At 57.7% G+C, this 17002-nt stretch overlaps 1 protein-coding gene across 2 annotated transcripts in view; it reads left to right on the forward strand.

Moving 5' to 3' along the window:
• The window catches only part of TSPAN9 (tetraspanin 9), a 181195-nt gene that overhangs the window by 97467 nt on the left and 66726 nt on the right, over nt 1–17002 (forward strand). Inside the window, exon 3 of one of the 2 annotated variants that reach the window (XM_082350147.1) lies at nt 5840–5919. In XM_082350147.1, the coding sequence (XP_082206273.1) occupies nt 5857–5919 (63 nt within the window). In that variant the 5' untranslated portion in view covers nt 5840–5856. Of the gene's footprint in view, nt 1–5013; nt 5920–17002 lie in introns of those variants that run through there. The other variant, XM_082350146.1, reaches the window with a different exon arrangement.

Below are 17002 nucleotides of genomic sequence, written 5' to 3' on the forward strand. Positions count from 1 at the left end.
CTTGGGTCCCTCCCTCCGGTTAGTGAACTTGGGCTCCCGGGTGGTCCGTGGGGAGAACTCAGGGCCTAGGCCTGGTGGGCTTCCTGGCCCTCCACCTGCCCTGACTGAGGTGGTCACAGGGACAGGCACCGGGGCTGAGGAAATGGTTAAGACACAGCCCCTGCCTCCTTTGAGAAGCCCAGTGACTAGAGCAGAGGCAGATGGACAAACTAATTTGTCTGGACGAAGATCTGGGGGCCCGAAGGAGGAGGGGCAAATCTCTCCCCAGGGAAGGAGGTGCCGCCCTTGGTAGAAGGTCCTGAGCAATACATCCCTCCTTCTAAGGGCAACCCTCCCACTGCAGCCAAACCCAGTTCTTTGTTTGTTTTCCTTACTGGTCTCAGAAACTAAACAAATAACAAACACAATGACCTCTAGTTCTTTTCTACCCTAGCCCTTTTACCATCATCACCATCCTTCGTGAATCCTGGCCAAGTCTGGTGACTCGTGGCCCTGGAGCTGTTTAATTTCCACGGCAAATTGGAGGCCCACCCCTGCCCCCGGCCCCAGACCCTCCTCACCTCCCCCTGCAGAGTGAACCTTCATGCCAGCATCCTGGGGTGTGGCCCCTGTTAGGCACCGCTCCATCCTTCTCCCCCTGCCCTTTTGCTTTTTAAAACTTATTGAGGTGACGTTGGTCTATAACATCATATAAGTTTCACGTGTACAACATCATATCGTGACTTTTGTATACTCTACAGCATGCTCACCACCAAGGGTGTGGCTTCCAGCCATCACCCTACAGCTGCCTCCCTCCCCCTCTGATAACCACGGCTCTGTTCTCTGTATCCACGTGTTTGTTTTGGTTTGGTTTGTTTGTTTATGTATTTAATATCTCACATATGAGTGAAATCATACGGTATTTGTCTCTCTCTGTCTGACTTACTTCACTTAACCCGTGAGGTCCATCCACGTTGTCACTAATGGCAGGGTTTTGTCTATTTCGTGGCTGAGTCGCGTTCCATCATATATACACCACGGCTTCTTTCTCTCTATTCATCCATCGTCCATCCTTGTTCCCTTTTGGCACCATCGGTAAATGGTTTGCTTAGCAATCAAAGCATTTTCTACATTGCTGAAGAGGATCCCAATGTGGGAGTTTAAAAATTAAGCTGAGGTGAATAAGGCTCCCTTCTGTAACGGCGGCCCCTCTGGATGGCGAGTGCCCCTCTGTCTCACCTGAATTCTGGTGGGGCCGCCCTGCCTGAGCCTCGGAGGTCCAGGATGCCTCACGAGCTACACATGGTGTCAGATACAGAGATACTCAGTGTGGGAACAGAAGGGGATCTGTGTGGCCCATCACCTGTGTGCAGGTTAGCGAGAGCCCAAAGGCCTGAGAGACGCAGGGAGAGACCAGGAGCTTGGCGTTACTCTGAAGCTGCAACATGCAACGTCTCCCCAGCTGCCAGGCAGCAGAGATGTTGCATGTTGATTTCACATATTCACATCTCTTCCTCCCCTCTGGGAATTCTGTACCTGCTTACTTTTTTTGTTGTCTAAAAAAAAAAAAGAAAGGAAAGAAAAAGGCAGCTCTGCCTCGTTCACATGCTCTGAGATCCTCAAGGGCAGTCTGTACCTTCCGGCTCTCCTGAGCCCGGCGAGTAGATGAGGACCAGCACGGGGGAGAGATGGTGTCTCACGTCACCTTCTCTCTCTCTGATGGTTCCTTCTGCACCCAAAGTCTAAGAACTTGAGGCAGCACAGCAGCTGACCTTGCTTCTCCACCCTGCTGCCAGGCCTGGCTTCCTAGGGCCCCGATTCTGTCACATGCCCCACTGCTTGGGAAGCCCCGGGATGAAGCTTAGACTCCTAGTGTCACTCGAGGCCTCACAGGTAGCTCACTGTGACCCCCCCCAGGCCCCGTCTCCTCACTGCCCCCGAAGTTCCCCCAGCCGTGCTCTCCCCCCTCCTCTGTCCCTGCCACGCCTGCTCCAGCCAGCCCTTCTCCAAGGGGAGGCCAAACTCCAGCTCCATGCCGTCCTATCATGGGACGTGTGCGCTCTGTCATTCTGCTGTGGGCTTCCCCAGGGATGGTCTGGAGTGGGGTGGAGGGCTGGTCTGTTCACTGCATCTCGAGCTCCTTGGGGCCACGGCCATGGCTCACTCACCTTTGTCTCTCCCGGTGCCCCTGCTCAGTGTCCCGCCCGCGGTGGGTGGTCTGTGACGCATGAGTGGTCTCTTCATGGTGGCAGCTGAGGACGACACTCTGGCTGAAACCGCCTGCCCGTGGCTGGTCTCCCGGCTTTGTCCGAGCTGCCTCCTATCGGGGACTCAGTTCCTGTCTTGCAAACTACCTTCTCCCCTCACCCTTCCTTCTTCCAGCCCGCTGTACGATAATGTAGGGCCATCTCCTGGGGGACTCCCCTTTGCTGACGACCGGTCCAGCGGCACTGCCCTGACCACCCCTCTCCCCTTTGCCCCTTACTCAGCTCCTTCTGCTAATGACCTCTCATCAGGCTCCCTGTTATGCTTTTAGATTCTGTCTGTTAGACTGGCAGATTCCCAAGGGCAGGAACTAGGTTTAGAGCCCAAGAGAGTAAAGAACATGGGCTTTGAAATCACAGTTTCCTTATCTGTAAAATGGGGATAATAGCCATACGTATCTTGTGGGGCTGCCCTGAGGATTCTGTGAGTTACTGCGGGAGATGCTTGGTGCCTGGGATACACTGGGGACTTGCAAATAGGAGTTGCTCTTATGCTTCTGACCACGACTAAGCTGGGAGAGAGCCCTCACGGGACCTCACCGAGGCTTTGTTGATGAGCTGAGGAGTGGGACTTCAGTGGCCTTTTGATGAGCGTGGCCAGGAGGGCAGAGCAGAGCAGTTACACTGGGCGGCCCCTCTTCCTCTCCTACCTGCCTGTTGTCCTGCACCCCCGGCCCCCCAGGGCCTCAGCTGCTGAGGAGATAGCTATTGGCACAAATCCACGTATAATCAGAAATGAGGGTGGAACGATCCAGGACAGTGCGGAGGCTGTTCTCATGGAACAAGGTGTGAAGCTGGGGAGAAGAGAGAGATGAGAAGAAACGAGAAGGTGGGGGTGGGGAGCGGGGGCCCGCCTGGGAGGTGCTGGCTGACTCCACGTCCACGTCTGAGACTAGTAATGACGGCCCCCGGTACTGGCTCAGCTCTTACGGGCCTCAGACGGTTCGCACACAGGCCGACTCCTCTGGGGGTGGGCTCTGTGAACCCCATTTTAAAGAGGAGGAGATAGCACCTCACAAAGGCGAGCCACCTCGCCCTGATCACAGACCTCAGAATCGAGCTCAGAGTGAAAAACAGGTCTCCTGACTCTCAGTCCAGCTGGTGTGATCTCTCCCGCATCAGAGAAGTGATGTGGCAGCCGCGAGCCCTCAGGAGCCGGTCCAGGCTGAAGAGGACAAGAGGCATTCCAGTCGGTTGGCCGTGGGATCTGCCAGGAGCCAGCCGGACATCTGCCCCTCATGTGTGCACGGCACCCACGGGACCGCTGTGCCCAACCAGGAGACAGCAGCAAGGTGCCGTGTCTGTGACACACACTGGCTTTCGTTGCTGGGCTGCCATCTGAGTGGGGCAGGGGCTCAGAATAGTAGCTCCGCTGTTGGTCCCTTTAAAGAAGCTGGGCTGCCCTCAGAATGAGTGCCCGCACCTCTGGGATGCAGGCCTGCCTCCGGCCCTGAGGTGCAGACTCAGCAGCTTAGGGCCCCGCAGAACATCTGTGACAAGGGTCTGGTCGGAATGAATGTCCCCCTCGGCCAGAGCGGATGTGGTAGCTCTGTTCCTGCCCATGGCCTTGGTGATTAATGTCCTGTCTTCCTGGCTAGATCTTGTGTATCTGAGTCTGAAGGGCAGGGAGCAGCACACCTCATACCTGTTTCCCCCAGGGCCTGGTGCGCTCAGCACAGAGCAGGTGTGGAGTAAACGTCTGATGGGATCCCAGGAGGACATTGTCACACTCACACCCCATCCAGCCGCCCTGCCCAGCGCCTCCCGGCGGCCGAGCGAGCTGTTAGGTGTGGGATGCAGGGCCAGGGGAGACGTGGCGCTGCTCTGGGTCTCTCAGCACCCTCTCGCTGGTGGCAGAGGTGCCGCCCCCCACCTGTGTTCTGGTCTTCTTTATTTGCCAACTGGGCAGCGCAGACCTCTGCACAAGCCCGGGACGCAGGTGGTGTTTCATGGTAGGATGAAGGGCTCCTTCTGGATGCCCCCAAGCTCCTAGCGAGGGCATTCTTGGTACTGGGCCCTGACCAGCCCTCCCGGAGCGCAGGTATCCCAGCGCACTCCGACATCACCCTTGGCAAGGCAGGATTCGGGTTGGGGGGGGGGCAAGGCAGGACCCTACCTGGGCCACCTACTCTTCTCAGCCGGGTGGGGAGTCCCGCCCGGAACGCAGGTCAAGAGTGGGGTGGGGGGCTCGAGCAGCTGCAGGAGCCTCCGGAACCGCGTGCGCGCGTGCGCGGAGGGGGCGGGAAGGGCGGCCCGGGTCGCGAGGGCCTTTCCCACACCTCGCGCCTCCCCTGCGGTCCCAGCTCCCCGCGCGCCCTAGCCAGACCCACGTGTGCAGACACGCGCGCCTGTGTGTGTGTGTAGCCGGCAGACCTTGTGCCCGGGTCGAACAGGTCCCGTGGGCACAGGGGGCGGCGGCCAGCTGGACAGCGGCCGCGTTTCTTTCCCCTCCAGTCCTCCCCAGCACTTTCCTCTGGGGAGGTTTCCTTGGGTCGTGGTACCTCCAGCCATTCCCCTCCCCTCCCGCCCCCTTCTCTCCCCGGAAAGAGGCCAGCGCCTTGCGATGAAGGTTCTGGTTCACCCCGGCTCCGGAGCCCTTGACATTTAGCGAGGCTCGCGGCGCACTGGTGTAGGCACCAGGCAGAACGCTAATCCCATTAAAGCTGTGGTGTCATCGGGAGGGAGGCTGCCCCCCGCAGTCCTCGCGCTCATTGGCCGAATGCAAACCAGGGGGCGGGGCCGAGGGCCGGGGAGGGGGCTCCGGAGATTTCAGAGTCGGGAGTCGGGCCGGGATTTCGCAGGGGTAGCCCAGCGGTTGCAGCTGCGGCGGATCCCTCGGCACTGCCCGCCGCGCGGCCGGGCAGCCCAGGGCCGGGGGCAGCTCCGCAGAGTCGCGGGGCGAGAGGAGGCGGGCGCCCGCAAAGTGGCCGGGCCGGGCTGGGACGGGGAGAGGGGTGCCGGGGAGCCCGGAGCCGGGCGCCCGGGTGCCTCGCGTGGAGCGGCGGTGCGCCCGGGAGGCGAGCCGACGCTCGGGAACGAGCAGGCAAATCGCTGCTTCCCCAAAGACGCTAAGTTACGCAGGCCAGCCGGTTCCCGGGGAGCGCGCGTGGAGCCGCGCCGCGCCGCGCCGCGCCGCAGAGCCCTCCCGGGCCGGCCGGCGAGGAGCGGGGCGCCGGCACCCCCAGCGCGGGGTCCGGCCGGCAGTGCGCCCCGGGACTGAGCGGCGGCGTGCGAGGCTCCTCCGACCCGCCCGCAGCCCGCGCCCTACTCGGGCGCCTCCTCCGTGCCACTCCGGGAGCGATGCCCCCCGCCCCCCGCGCCCCCCGGGAGCGACGCGAGCATGGAGAAGTCGAGTAGCGAGGATTCTTCGATCCACCGGAGTCCATCTTTGGACAGCAAGGACTCGGACTTTGCCAAACCGTCCACCTCGGGCCGCCCGTTCGGCCGCGGCTTCACGGCCGGCGCCTTCTACGGCACCGCGGGCTCCCGCGGCCAGAGCCGCGCCGAGGCTGGCGTGAAGACCGACAAGTACAATGCGCCCAAAGGCAGCAAGTACGTGGTGTTTTACCTGGACCTGTCCTTTGTTCTCCTCCTAGAATTTAAGAAGTGCAACATGGCCAGAGGCTGCCTCTGCTGCTTGAAGTACACGATGTTCCTCTTCAATCTGATATTCTGGGTAAGTCCTTCCCAGTATCTCTCCTTGGTCTCCTCTCTTCTTTGCTTAAGCACGGTACCCTCTTCCCCTTCGGAGCTGCATTGCTCTGCTCTCTGCACAGCGGTAAGTGGGTTTTAAAAAACCGTTCCCCCGGCCCCCGCCCCCCCCCACTTTCATTCATCTTTCTCTTCCCTTCTCTCTCCTTGGTGGCTGAATGGAGGCTGCAACTTGCCTGTCTTCCAGGAGAGACTTGTTCTACTCCTGGGAGGCTGCTGAAGTTTGCCGCCACCTTCTCCCCCTGTAAGAAACCCGTGCCCCCAACTGGGTAATGTGCAGAAATAGGTGTGGTGTCGGAATTTTTAACAGCTGTGACCTTGAGTTGAATTCAAGCAGAAGTGTGGATGGTTTTCTGAGTTTCTTCTTGTGTTCCTCCTGAACACGCACGAACACAGTCTGCGGCACTTTATGGGCGTGAGATGGGGGGAGTGGTGGAGGTCACGCCCTCCTGCTCCTTTCAGTGAATCCCACGAAAAGGAGAAGGAGCCCCTATCCCAGGCCAAGGGACCCGCTCGCTGGCCTGCAGCTCTGCCCCCGAGTTAGGGCTTGTGTGGAGAGGGAGGGTGTGGGAGGGATGCTGCCATCGGGTGGCGGCAGCTGCTTTTGAGGGATTGCAGTGGACTGGGCAGGGAGCGGGCCGGCCATGTGCTCCCGCCATGGGACCCAGAGCCTGGAAGGGACAAAGGGAGTGCCCCATCCTTGGTGAGAGAGGAGGTTGTAGAGAAGGTGCCAGTGGGTGGGGCAGCTCGGAATTGTGCTCAGTCCCCTGTTATTCTCCTGCCCCTGTGTGCCCCTGTGCACGAGAAATACTAGGCGAATTTCTTAAATGCATATCTAACTCTTTCTTCATCCCAACTCTGCCTCCGCCTTTCTTCTCTGGAGCCCAGACGTAGTCAGCACAGATGTTTGGCTCTGCCCCAGGGCTGTCCTCCTCCCTTGTGGAGGCTGTCCGCTGCCCATGGTCCAGGAGGAGCATGGGGGCAGGAGAGTCACCCAGTGCCAGGGGCTGGGTGCGGTGTGCTTTGGTGTTCAGTGCTTGTGTGAACTGACCCACTTTAACTGAAAAACTTTCATGGGTGTGTATGGGTGGGGTGGCTTTTCCCTGGGAAGGGAAGAGCTCAGGCCTGGGCGGGAGGAAGACTGGGCCCTGGCCTTGGTTCTGCATTAGCTCTTTGTGTGACCTTGGGCAAATCACTTTATCCCTAAGGACTGGGTTTCCTTTCCAGTCCAATGGGGGGGCGGTCGTGATGGTCCCCCTCACAGCCTCGCCTCCTTAGTTATGGGACATCCTGCCTCCTTACCTTCTCTCTGGGGAGGGAGCCCCCTTCCCTTCTCTTCTGAGGAGCCTGGTCTGAGATCTCTTGAGTAGGATTTCCCCAGGTCTGGGTCTGGGCCACTGCTGGTAAGACGTTACCTGTCCTGTGGTGAGGGTTTTGTGGAAACTGGGGCAGATCCACTGGAATGTCAAGAATGATCTTGTGGCTGCCTCTGGGCAAGTACTCCTGGTCCTCTGGCTCGTTTGCCAGCATCCGTGTCAGCCAAGCACTGGTGTGTGTTTCTCTGGGGCCTGCGGATTTCCATGAATGCTGCCCATTCATTGTGCACGGCTTCCCTCTCTGTCCTTGTTCAGTCTCCGCCTACCTTTCTGCCTTTCTGCCTTGCCCCACTCTTACTAGAAAGACCCTCCTGGGATGCTCGGTGCCCTGGCCAGTACATCCCACTCAGACGCGCTCCTCCCCGCCCCCACCCCGCCACCTGCTGGCCAGAGTAGGTATAACTGCGTGTGCCGCCTCTTTTTTCCTCTGGGCGTTTAGGGACCTCCCCACTTGCTAGCTAGTGCTGTGGTCTGTGCCCTGCACATGGAAGGCACTGGTTGTGTGTTTGTGAGTGAATGAAGGGAGGGTCAGCGCAGTAAATCCACACATGTGGTAGGGATTCCCAATCCCACCTGATAGGAAAGAGAAGTTAGTTCTCAAACTTGCCAGTGATGAAGGCTGTCCTGGCGCCTTAGCTGTGGGGTGACAAGTGACTTTCTGTCTTCCTGTGGTTAATAAGGCGGTCAGTGGAGTGGCCTTCCTTTTTGGTTATAGTGAGAGAACTTACTCTTTCTAATAAGAAAGTGCCTACCCCCTCTCTCTTACCAGGCAAGGACTCGATTTCTCCTAGTCTCTGACTTTTCTGGCTACTTAATATTTTCAGAATTCCCACAACATGCTATGAGCTGGGAAAAATTTTGAGTCTCAGAGACCCAGTTCTTTCATGCTTGTAGCGTATGGGATGATGAAATAAGGCCTAGACCTTAGGAGAGATGGAAAATTCAGCAGAAGAGAAACGGATGCTTGTGTGTGTGAGAGTGTTGGCCGCTGCGTTTCTTGGGAGCTGGAGGAGCAGGTGTAGCCAGGACTTGGTCTTGTGTGTCCCTGTGCCCCAGTCCAGCAAAGGCTTCCTGCGGGAGGTGCTTGGGCCTGAAATAGAGCAGTGGAGGGAAGAGCCAACTCGGAAGAGAAGGAGCGAAGGCGGGTGGTGTTGTGGGTGAGGCAGGACCTCTGGAGACCCCTGCTGCTTCCCAGGGCACCAGGGGGGCAAGGACAGACGTGAGTGAGAGGGTGGGTGCCAGGAGGCATGCGGGGCTGGTCAGCGCCACGCCCTCTGGGACCCAGAGCAATTGTTAGGAATTACGTAGCCAGGACTTTCTAGTCTCATGGCTCAGAGCCCAAAAGGAGGCTTTTCGGAGGCATTAGAGTTGAACCTGAGGCCTGCAATCAATGGATCGAGATCTTCCCATAGATCCTGAAGCCTATCTGGTCGTTCTCCAAACCCACCGCTGTGGCCACACCGCCCGCCTCCCGGGAGCCCACTGGGAGAAGTCCCACTGCCAGGAGAGGTGCAGCTGCCTCACACTGCAGCCCCTCGCAGGCCTGAGCGGGCCTGGTTCCTCGCCACTGGGTGGAGCTTCTAGGGTATTGGTATTGGCGAGGGCCCGGGTGACATCACCGGGGGGAGGATGGAGGCGGAGCTGTGCGCTGGCCTCCTCCTCCTCCTCCTTCCGAGGAAGGAAAGGGCAGGTGCCTTGCAGGCTGCTGGGCGCCTGCCTGTGGGGGGGAGGGGATGGTGTCCAGGTCTGCCCCTGGCACCGCCGCCTAGAGCCGGCCCGTGCTAGCCAGGTTGGCGCCCAGGGCAGCATTTCTGAGGGCCTGATATAGACGGTGGGGTAGAGGTCAGCCTGCGTGAGTGAGTCCCACCTCCTCTGTGCCCGTGCACGCCCCACCCGGATCCTCAAAGAGAATGCTGGCTTCTAGGTGGATGGGGAATGAGCTGGTACAGAAGTTTCCCCATACTGAGGGGCCCGTCCACCAGTAATCCAGCCACCCCAGGTATCTCTCCTCGTCTCAGCCCCATCTCTCAGTCCTCCCGGGACCATCTGGTGGAATACTCCAGGCAGAGATTAAGCGAAGCTAAGCCCCTCCAGGAGGGCACAAGAGGCTCAGAGCTTTGAACTCTGAGTATCGGGGTGAGCTCTGAGTGCTGGGGACCTTTGTCCCTTTCTCGGGACAGCAAATCGTGATCCCATCCCACCTCCTCCCAACCCAAATTGGGCTCCTATCTGATGGGGGCGGTGGTTGGGGGTAGGGCTGGCGTTGCTAGTGTAATTGCCACTCGGGATAATGGTCACTTTGCATGCTGTCCAGCAGAGCTGTCCCATCACCTTAAATCACGGCTGGCAGAGCAGTGACATTCTGGCCTCACTGGAAAGTCTATTCCTTGTGGATTGGTCCCTTAAGAAAGGCCAATTAGCCAAGGAGGCAGCGTTCAGGGTTCTGCCGGGGCAGGAGAAGGGCTGGCGCGGGGCTGCCTGCGCCGGGTGTCGGGCGGGCACCCTGATTAACCTCCCCTATATGGGGGCAGGCCTTCGCGGCCTGGCCCCTCTCGGGCCGCTTACTCTCCCTCTGGGTGCGGGCAGCTTGGTCATGGCTCTCCAGCCACCTCGGAGGCAGGCGTTCGGTACTGGCTTGGCCGCCAGTGGATGCCGTAGCTGCCCTGTGTCCGTGAAGCCCAGGATAGGGTCTGGGTACAATCCGGGCTGGGCGGCCCGCGGTGTCCTGAGTCCTCGGGCTGCCTTCTGTCTGGGGACGGAAGTCGTGAGTGGGCTGAGGGGTCAGAACAGAGTCCCAACAGGAGATACAGGCCAAGCTGGGCAGCAAGAGGCATGTATGTAGAGGCTTCCCAAAGGCTCCGGCCAGCTCCCCAGAGGGCGGCTACACGTGGGTCCTGATCCTCGGGGTGGGTCAGGCCTGGCTCTGCTCGGAGATGGGGGCTGATGCCCCGAGACCCGGGAATGTGGCTGTGAGGGAATGCCAGGTCTGTGTTTGCTTCCTTTCCAAAGCATTAAAAATTAAACTTCCTTGTCTTGATATCTATTTTTAAATCATGTCAGAGCCAGCATTGGTGTCAGTCAAGAGGGGGTGGGGAGGAGGAGGGTAGGGAAGAGAGAGTTCCGCTGAAACGGGGGGAGTGCTGTCACCCCGGTGCGGAAAGGGCCGCAGGCCTGTCCCCCATCCCGCTGCCCTGAGGAGCACCGAAAAAGCCACAGGCCTCCTCCCCAGGCCTCCGCAGAGGATGGGGCCTCGCCCTCCCCTGCCCCCGCGTGCCTGGCTGCCCTTGGCTGAACTTGGCGGCGGGCTGTGGGGCTTACTGGGCTGTAGGGTCCCAATCGAGCCGCTTCACTCATGCCACAACTATTTCCTGAATGCCCGCTGCGTGCGCAGGAGCCTGCAGCGCTGAGGACCGGCTGACTGGGCTCGCACAGGGCAGATCAGCTTTCCCGGGCCAGGAAGTCGTGGATGGAGAGGTCACCTGGCCCATCCTCCCCCAGGCACCAGAACCCGGAGCCCCCCTCCCCCTCCCCAGCATCCTGGGCCGGGGCAGCGGCAGGCCTGGACTCAGCATCCGTCCTGGGGGCCTGACTTGACCTGTCCTTCCCTTCCCCCACGCCGTGTGATGGCTGTCTCGCTCCCTCTAAAATGTTTGCGTCCATCAGAAATAAAGGGGAGGAAAAACAGCTCGTTTCTTTTAGGAGCATGTGAGTTTGGAAAAAAGAATTAGTGAGTTGTGTCTTTTCTGTTTCTTCTTATGGAAAGGGCTGAGTGGGCGCCCTGTGGCTAGTGTGCCCTGTGTGCATTTATTGAGCACCTGCTGTGAGCCAGGTCCCCGGGAGCAGTCAGGTGCATAAACAGATAATTACACTTCTGGGCACTGAGTGCTCAGTCGAGCTTCTAAGTAGAGTAATTAATACTGCTTAATAGAGGCGAGATACAGAGATGACAGTGACAGCTGGACTTGGAAGGACGGATAGGAGTTTGCTGGATAGATGAGGATGGGGTTCCGGGCTGGGGAGAAGGGTGATCCAGACTGAGCCTCCTGCACGTGTGCAATGGGCCGAACATAGGGAAACAAAGGGCGGTATCAACCTGGTGGTGCCAGCCGAGGGCGGCTTCCAGGTGAGTTCGGCCTGTGTTCCGAGGACGAGGTGCTGGGGATGCCGTTAGGTTTATCACCAGGGCTCTGTGGAACGGGATGCTTTGCTTTTCGGGCGGTGACCCCCGAGACAGGTCTTGTGGTGCCGCTCGGGCTGCAAGCTGTCGCTGTCGCCGATGCAGCTTACGGAGACGCCCGACCGCTCCCCTTCGGCTGCCATGTACCTGCTTCCGTGGTTCCAGTTAGCAAGCTCTGAGGCTGAGGCAAACCCGTCGGGCAGAGTTAAGTCTTCTGAGCCAGCTTTGCCCCTGCTCACGTTTGAAAGCTAATCTGCCAGCAGGAGTCGGGGCGGGGGGTGGGTGGAGATGGGCATTGGGGCAGGGACATTACAAGTGGCACGTGGAGGGAAGGGTGAGCAGCTCAGGGTGGAGATGGGGCCCTCACCCCACACCCCCCGCTCTTCCTCCCCCAGCCCCAGGACCTCAGGGGGCCTGAAATCTCTTTTAACGTGGTCGGTCCCTGCTTCCATTTGGATGGGTTCTGCCGTCTCCTCCCTCGGGCCCTGGCAGGCCTCCTGAGAGCCTGCAGGAAAGCCCTGGAAGGGAAGGCCACAGGGTTTCAAATCCTCTTTGTCGTGTGGGCAGCTCAGTACCACGCAGGAGGCCAGGTTAGGTGGCTGGTGCGGGGGTGACTGCCTTCAGGGAGCTTCCCATCCGTTCTGGGGCTCTTCCCTAGGGTGTAGGTTCGAATCACTCAGGCAGCTGTGTACACGGACAGAGGCCGCTGTGCCCCTTGACCTACGACGTACTGACTCGGAGCGCGCAGGAATGAGGCCTGCGTTGTGAAGCGTTCCTGCCCCTCCTGGTGCCTGGGCTTCCTCACGTGTGACAGTATCACCTGTCCTGCAGGGCTGTTGCCAGGGGCCCAGGTGAGGCGGTGTGTGCATGACAGAGGTCCGCTTCTTAGCGGGATGCTGGCATGCCGGACTCAGTGACCAGTGGTTGCAGGTGTTGTCACCGCCCTCCTGCAGTGACAGCATGGACCCCCAGGGAGCCCCCCACAGTGAGTCAGGTGCCCAGGGCTGGCGTGACAGTGCTGGGCGGGGCTTTGGAGCCTGGACGGAGCTCCAGATGTCTTGTTAGGCTGGGGAGAGTTCCAGATGTCCTCTGGTCTCAGGGATACGTGGTAGAAATGGGGAGGCGGCTCTGGGGGAACAGAGGATGGGGTGGAAGGCAGTGAGGGAGGGCCGGGGTCTCGGACGCCGGGGCCTGCAGCTGCCCTGCCACACTGCACTCTTCCCAGCTTGGCCACGCCCTCCCCTGCCTCCCTTTGTTCCCGGTGCCTGAATCGGGCCAGCTGGGCCTGTGGTCACATGGCAGGGTCCCATGGTCCTCTGCCCTGGGTGCTCCAAGGGCAGGTCACGGCGCAGACTCAGGGCTGGGCTCTGCTGGGCAGCTTGGCTGTGACCTGAGCTGACAAAAGACAGGCAACTAGGGCCTCCAGGTCACTTTACTAACCTGAAAAATGGTTGCTTAAAACTTTTTTCAAATAGCAGAATATATCATATCTAAATTCATATAAAGATGTATATAACAAACATGTGCCCACCATGGAGTTTAAGGAATGAAACATCATCTACACCTGCGAAGCCTCTGTGTGGTCCTGCCTGGTCTCGCCCCAGCATCCTGCCTAGAGAGAACCATTCTCCTTACATTTTGTGTTAAGTATATTTCTTTACGGTTTTCCAGCATGTGTATGCATCCTTGAACACCACATCGTTTGGCTTGGCTTGTTTTTAAACTTTTGGTAGTTGGAAGCATTCTGAATTTTTAAAATTCAGTGTTACGTTTATTGATTCATCTGTGTTGATATGTGTGATGATAGTGCGTTTATTTTTGCCGCTCCACGGGATTCCGTTATGTGTGTGTGCCGCAGTGTATTCTTCTGGCGATGACATTTGGGTTATTTCCTTCTTTGCAAACATGCTTCTGGAGACGTTCTCGCATAAGCCTCCTGGTGCACATATGCCAGAGCGTCTCTAGGGCCTCGCTTCTGAAAGTGTCTCTGGAGGAGCAGTTCCTTCCTTCCAGTCTTTGGACAGGGCTCTGCTGTGCGTGACTGGTACCCAGCTCCAGCCAGAGGTGACCCCACTGCATCCCCGAGCTGTTGATCACGCACTTGAACGTTCTGGCCATGTCAAATTGCTATAAAGTTCCTCAGCGTTGAGCCAGTCCATGGACCACATGTGGAGAGCTGCTTTAGGAAACATAGCAAGGATTGGCATTGATGAGTTTTAGAATACTTGCATTTCCGCTTTATTGGAGAATGACAGATTGTTTTCCAAACTGGAAACATCGATTGACATTTCCCCCAGTGGAATGGCAATTTAAAATGGAAAGTTTGGGGCATTCTCCGATAGGTGGGTGTAAAATGCTGTGTTATGTTTTAAATTTGCATTTCTCTGATTACTAGTCAACATCTTTTCACAGGTTTATCAGCCATTCTTTTCTCTTCTGTGAATGCCTCTTGATGTTTTCGTCCATTTTTCTATAGAGTTGTTTGCTTTTTCTTCCTAATTTTTAGGAGTTTTATTTATGTTCTGGATACTCATCCGTTGTCTGCTAAGTGTACCACAAACACAGTTGACAACTTCCAGTTTGTAGCTTGTCTTTTCACTTTCTTTAGAGGTCTTTTGATAAACAAATTCTTTAAATTAATGTAGTCAAACTTATCAGTCTCTTTTCTTTGTGAGATGGTACTTTTTATGTATTATTTAACATAACATCTCAGGGACATCTTTATGTCCCTGGTAATAGGACAGTGCTTTTGTCACAACATAACAGACGCTCATATTCATGAGGGTCTGAATGAATGAATGCATGATCAAAGACGAGTCCCTGTATTTATTTCTGAAGGCTTTACTTTTCATATTTAAGTGCTTCGTAGCTCTGGAATGTATATCTGCGTGCGATGTGAGCAGGGCTCCGACTCCTCTCTCCCCTTGTAACATCAGCTGCCTGAGCGCCCCCCGCCCCCGCCAGCTGGCCAGGCCCCTTCTCCCCCACTGATGGGTACCTTGCACCTTTCCCTGTGCTACACTGTCTGAATTACGGCCACTTTATAACAAGTCTCCGTAAGTGGTAGGGCAAGTCCGCTCATCTTATGCTTTTCAAGAATGCTTGGGCTGTCCTCGGCCCTTTGTTCTTTTGTGTAAGTTTTGGAATCAGTTTGTCTAGTTTCACCAAAAATCAGTCCATCAGCCCCACCCCCCAGCCCTGGTGGTATTTTGATTGTCCTTTCATTGAATCTCTTGATCAACTTGGGGAGAATCGCCATCTTTGTGTTTGCATTCAAGAATATAAATTGTATTCTCATCGTGCATTTCTGTTCACGGACGTGGTTTACTCCACGTATTAGGCCTTTGATGTTCTCCGTGAGGGTCTTACACATTTTCCGCTAAGTGCAGACTTCTGCTCCTCCATCCTTTGCCAGGAGTGGTTCTGGTGTGAGGGATGATGGGGAGAAGGCTATGAAAGGAGCAGTGAAAGAGGGAAAGTAGGGTTAGATTCTCCTCTGGGAGAAGAGGAGCCGAGGGAACCCCGAAACCAAACACCACTCGGTCCCTGGTGCCTGTCCAGGGGCTCCACGCGGCCCGTGCTTGAGTCAGGCGGGGGTGTGCGTGTCTCCCTCCAGCTGCTTCCCCCCCCCCCCCGCCCTGGGCAGGGAAGGCCCTTTCAGAAGTCTCAGAGCACAGGACCCTGCAGTCCAGAGTAGAAGCAGAAGGGGTGGGGTCAGGGGGCAGCCGGTGTGTGTCTGTCTCTGTGTGAAGATGCTGTGATAGCACAGAGGGCGGGCCGAGTTCCTGAGGGTTTTTACAATGGCCCCACTGCATGGCATGCGGGTCCCCAACCAGGGATGGGACCCGCGCCCCCAGCAGCGGGAGCGCGGAGTCGTAACCACTGGGCCGCCGGGGAGGTCCCCCGAGGCTTTTTAAAATGTCCTCGTGTTCCACCGGTCTGGTTCTGCACTTGCATCTTCCCCAAGGTACCCAAATTGTACGTTCTCAGAGCTTCCCCCCATACACACACATACACAGATGTGTATGCGTATATGTGTGCACATGTGTATACAAACCTAATGCGGTATTTATGTACAAACGTGTGTGTATGCCGTGTGACTATATAAACAGTTAAAACACATTTGTAGTGTACGTATGTGCGTATATATTTATACATGTATGAACATGTATATTTAGAGAGATTCCCTCCAAGTGTGTGTGACCTTGGGGATAAGCTGGCATCTTCATCTAAGCATCTCACGTTCTAGATGCATTCTGTACAAGCTGAGGCTCCCAGATTGCAAGCACCACACACCAGGCAGGGCTAACTCAGGAGCACAGAACGTATCTCCCCATTTATCTCTCTGTCTGTGAGCAGTTCCCAGCAGTGTCAGTTGGCATCTGGGGGCAAATCAGTTGAGCAGACGTCTCTTATTTTTGCCGGCCCGGCTTTCTTTTCCCTTCTCTGGGTACCTGCACCCCTGTTTTTCTCTCTGGGGGTCTTTCGGTATCTATGAAGGATACCAGGTGAGCTCACAGGCTAGGACGGAAGGCTGAGCAGCAGGCCACACATGGGCCAGGGACCAGGGTGCTCCGGGGGTCCGGTACCAGGGGCTGATGGTGAGCTTGGCCCCGTGGACTCTGTCAGGATGCGTCAGCTCCTGCTGCTTTGGCCCTTGGATCTCACCGTTCAAGAGTTGGCTTCCCTGGGAGAGAGTCTGGCTGGTCACGAGCCCACCCTTGGGCAGGAGTGAGCAGAGCACCCAGCTTGACGGGACAGGGCCATCTGCACTGGGGAGGAGGAGAATATCCTGAAGAAAAACGGGTGCTGATACCGAAAGAAGGGGAGGGCAAAGTGGCAGATGAAGTGTTTGCCCCCCAGTGCCAGATGCTGCTGCCGCTGGGATTTGCTCATCCCCTGAGACGTACCTGCCCCACTTCCTGGAGAGGGAGGGCAGGAGCAGGTGGGGAAGCGAGACCCAGGGCGGTGGAGCAGCTGCTGCCCCGTCCAGCGGCCCTGGTTCTGTTCACGTGGCCACGCCAACTGCCTCTGCTGGCGAGATGGGCAGCCTGGGCGCTCCTCTGTGTGCCCCGCGCCTGGCTGTGCCGTCCAGGTGTGTGTGAGTCGCTCAGGGGCAGGTGTTCTGGGTCCGCCAGAGGCAGGACACTCTTCGGGGCATCTCCCAGCAAAGCACATTCCTGGATCCTAGCCAGTCAGCCCCTGTCCACACCCCTCCCTGGTGACCACCACTGGGCAGAGGCCCGGCCAGCCGATGCTCTGGCGTGTGCCTGCCGGGCCGTGCTGTTCTTTCAGCCCTGCCCTGGGTTGTCCTGACCTTCCTCGGTGCTGAGTCCCTGGGTTCCCCAGAATGTGTCCTCAGTGATGAGCCCTGGTTTGCTAACCCCCAGGCTGGCCTGGACGAGGGGGAGGCACGTGAGAAGGGGGGCCCGAGGCCAGCAGGGTGCAAACCTGGAGCAGGACCCTGGGAAGGAGGTGAGCATGGAGGAGGAGGA

Source organism: Balaenoptera borealis (genome assembly GCF_965194805.1).
Source record: "Balaenoptera borealis genome assembly, chromosome: 13".
Taxonomy (NCBI): Eukaryota; Metazoa; Chordata; class Mammalia; order Artiodactyla; family Balaenopteridae; genus Balaenoptera; species Balaenoptera borealis.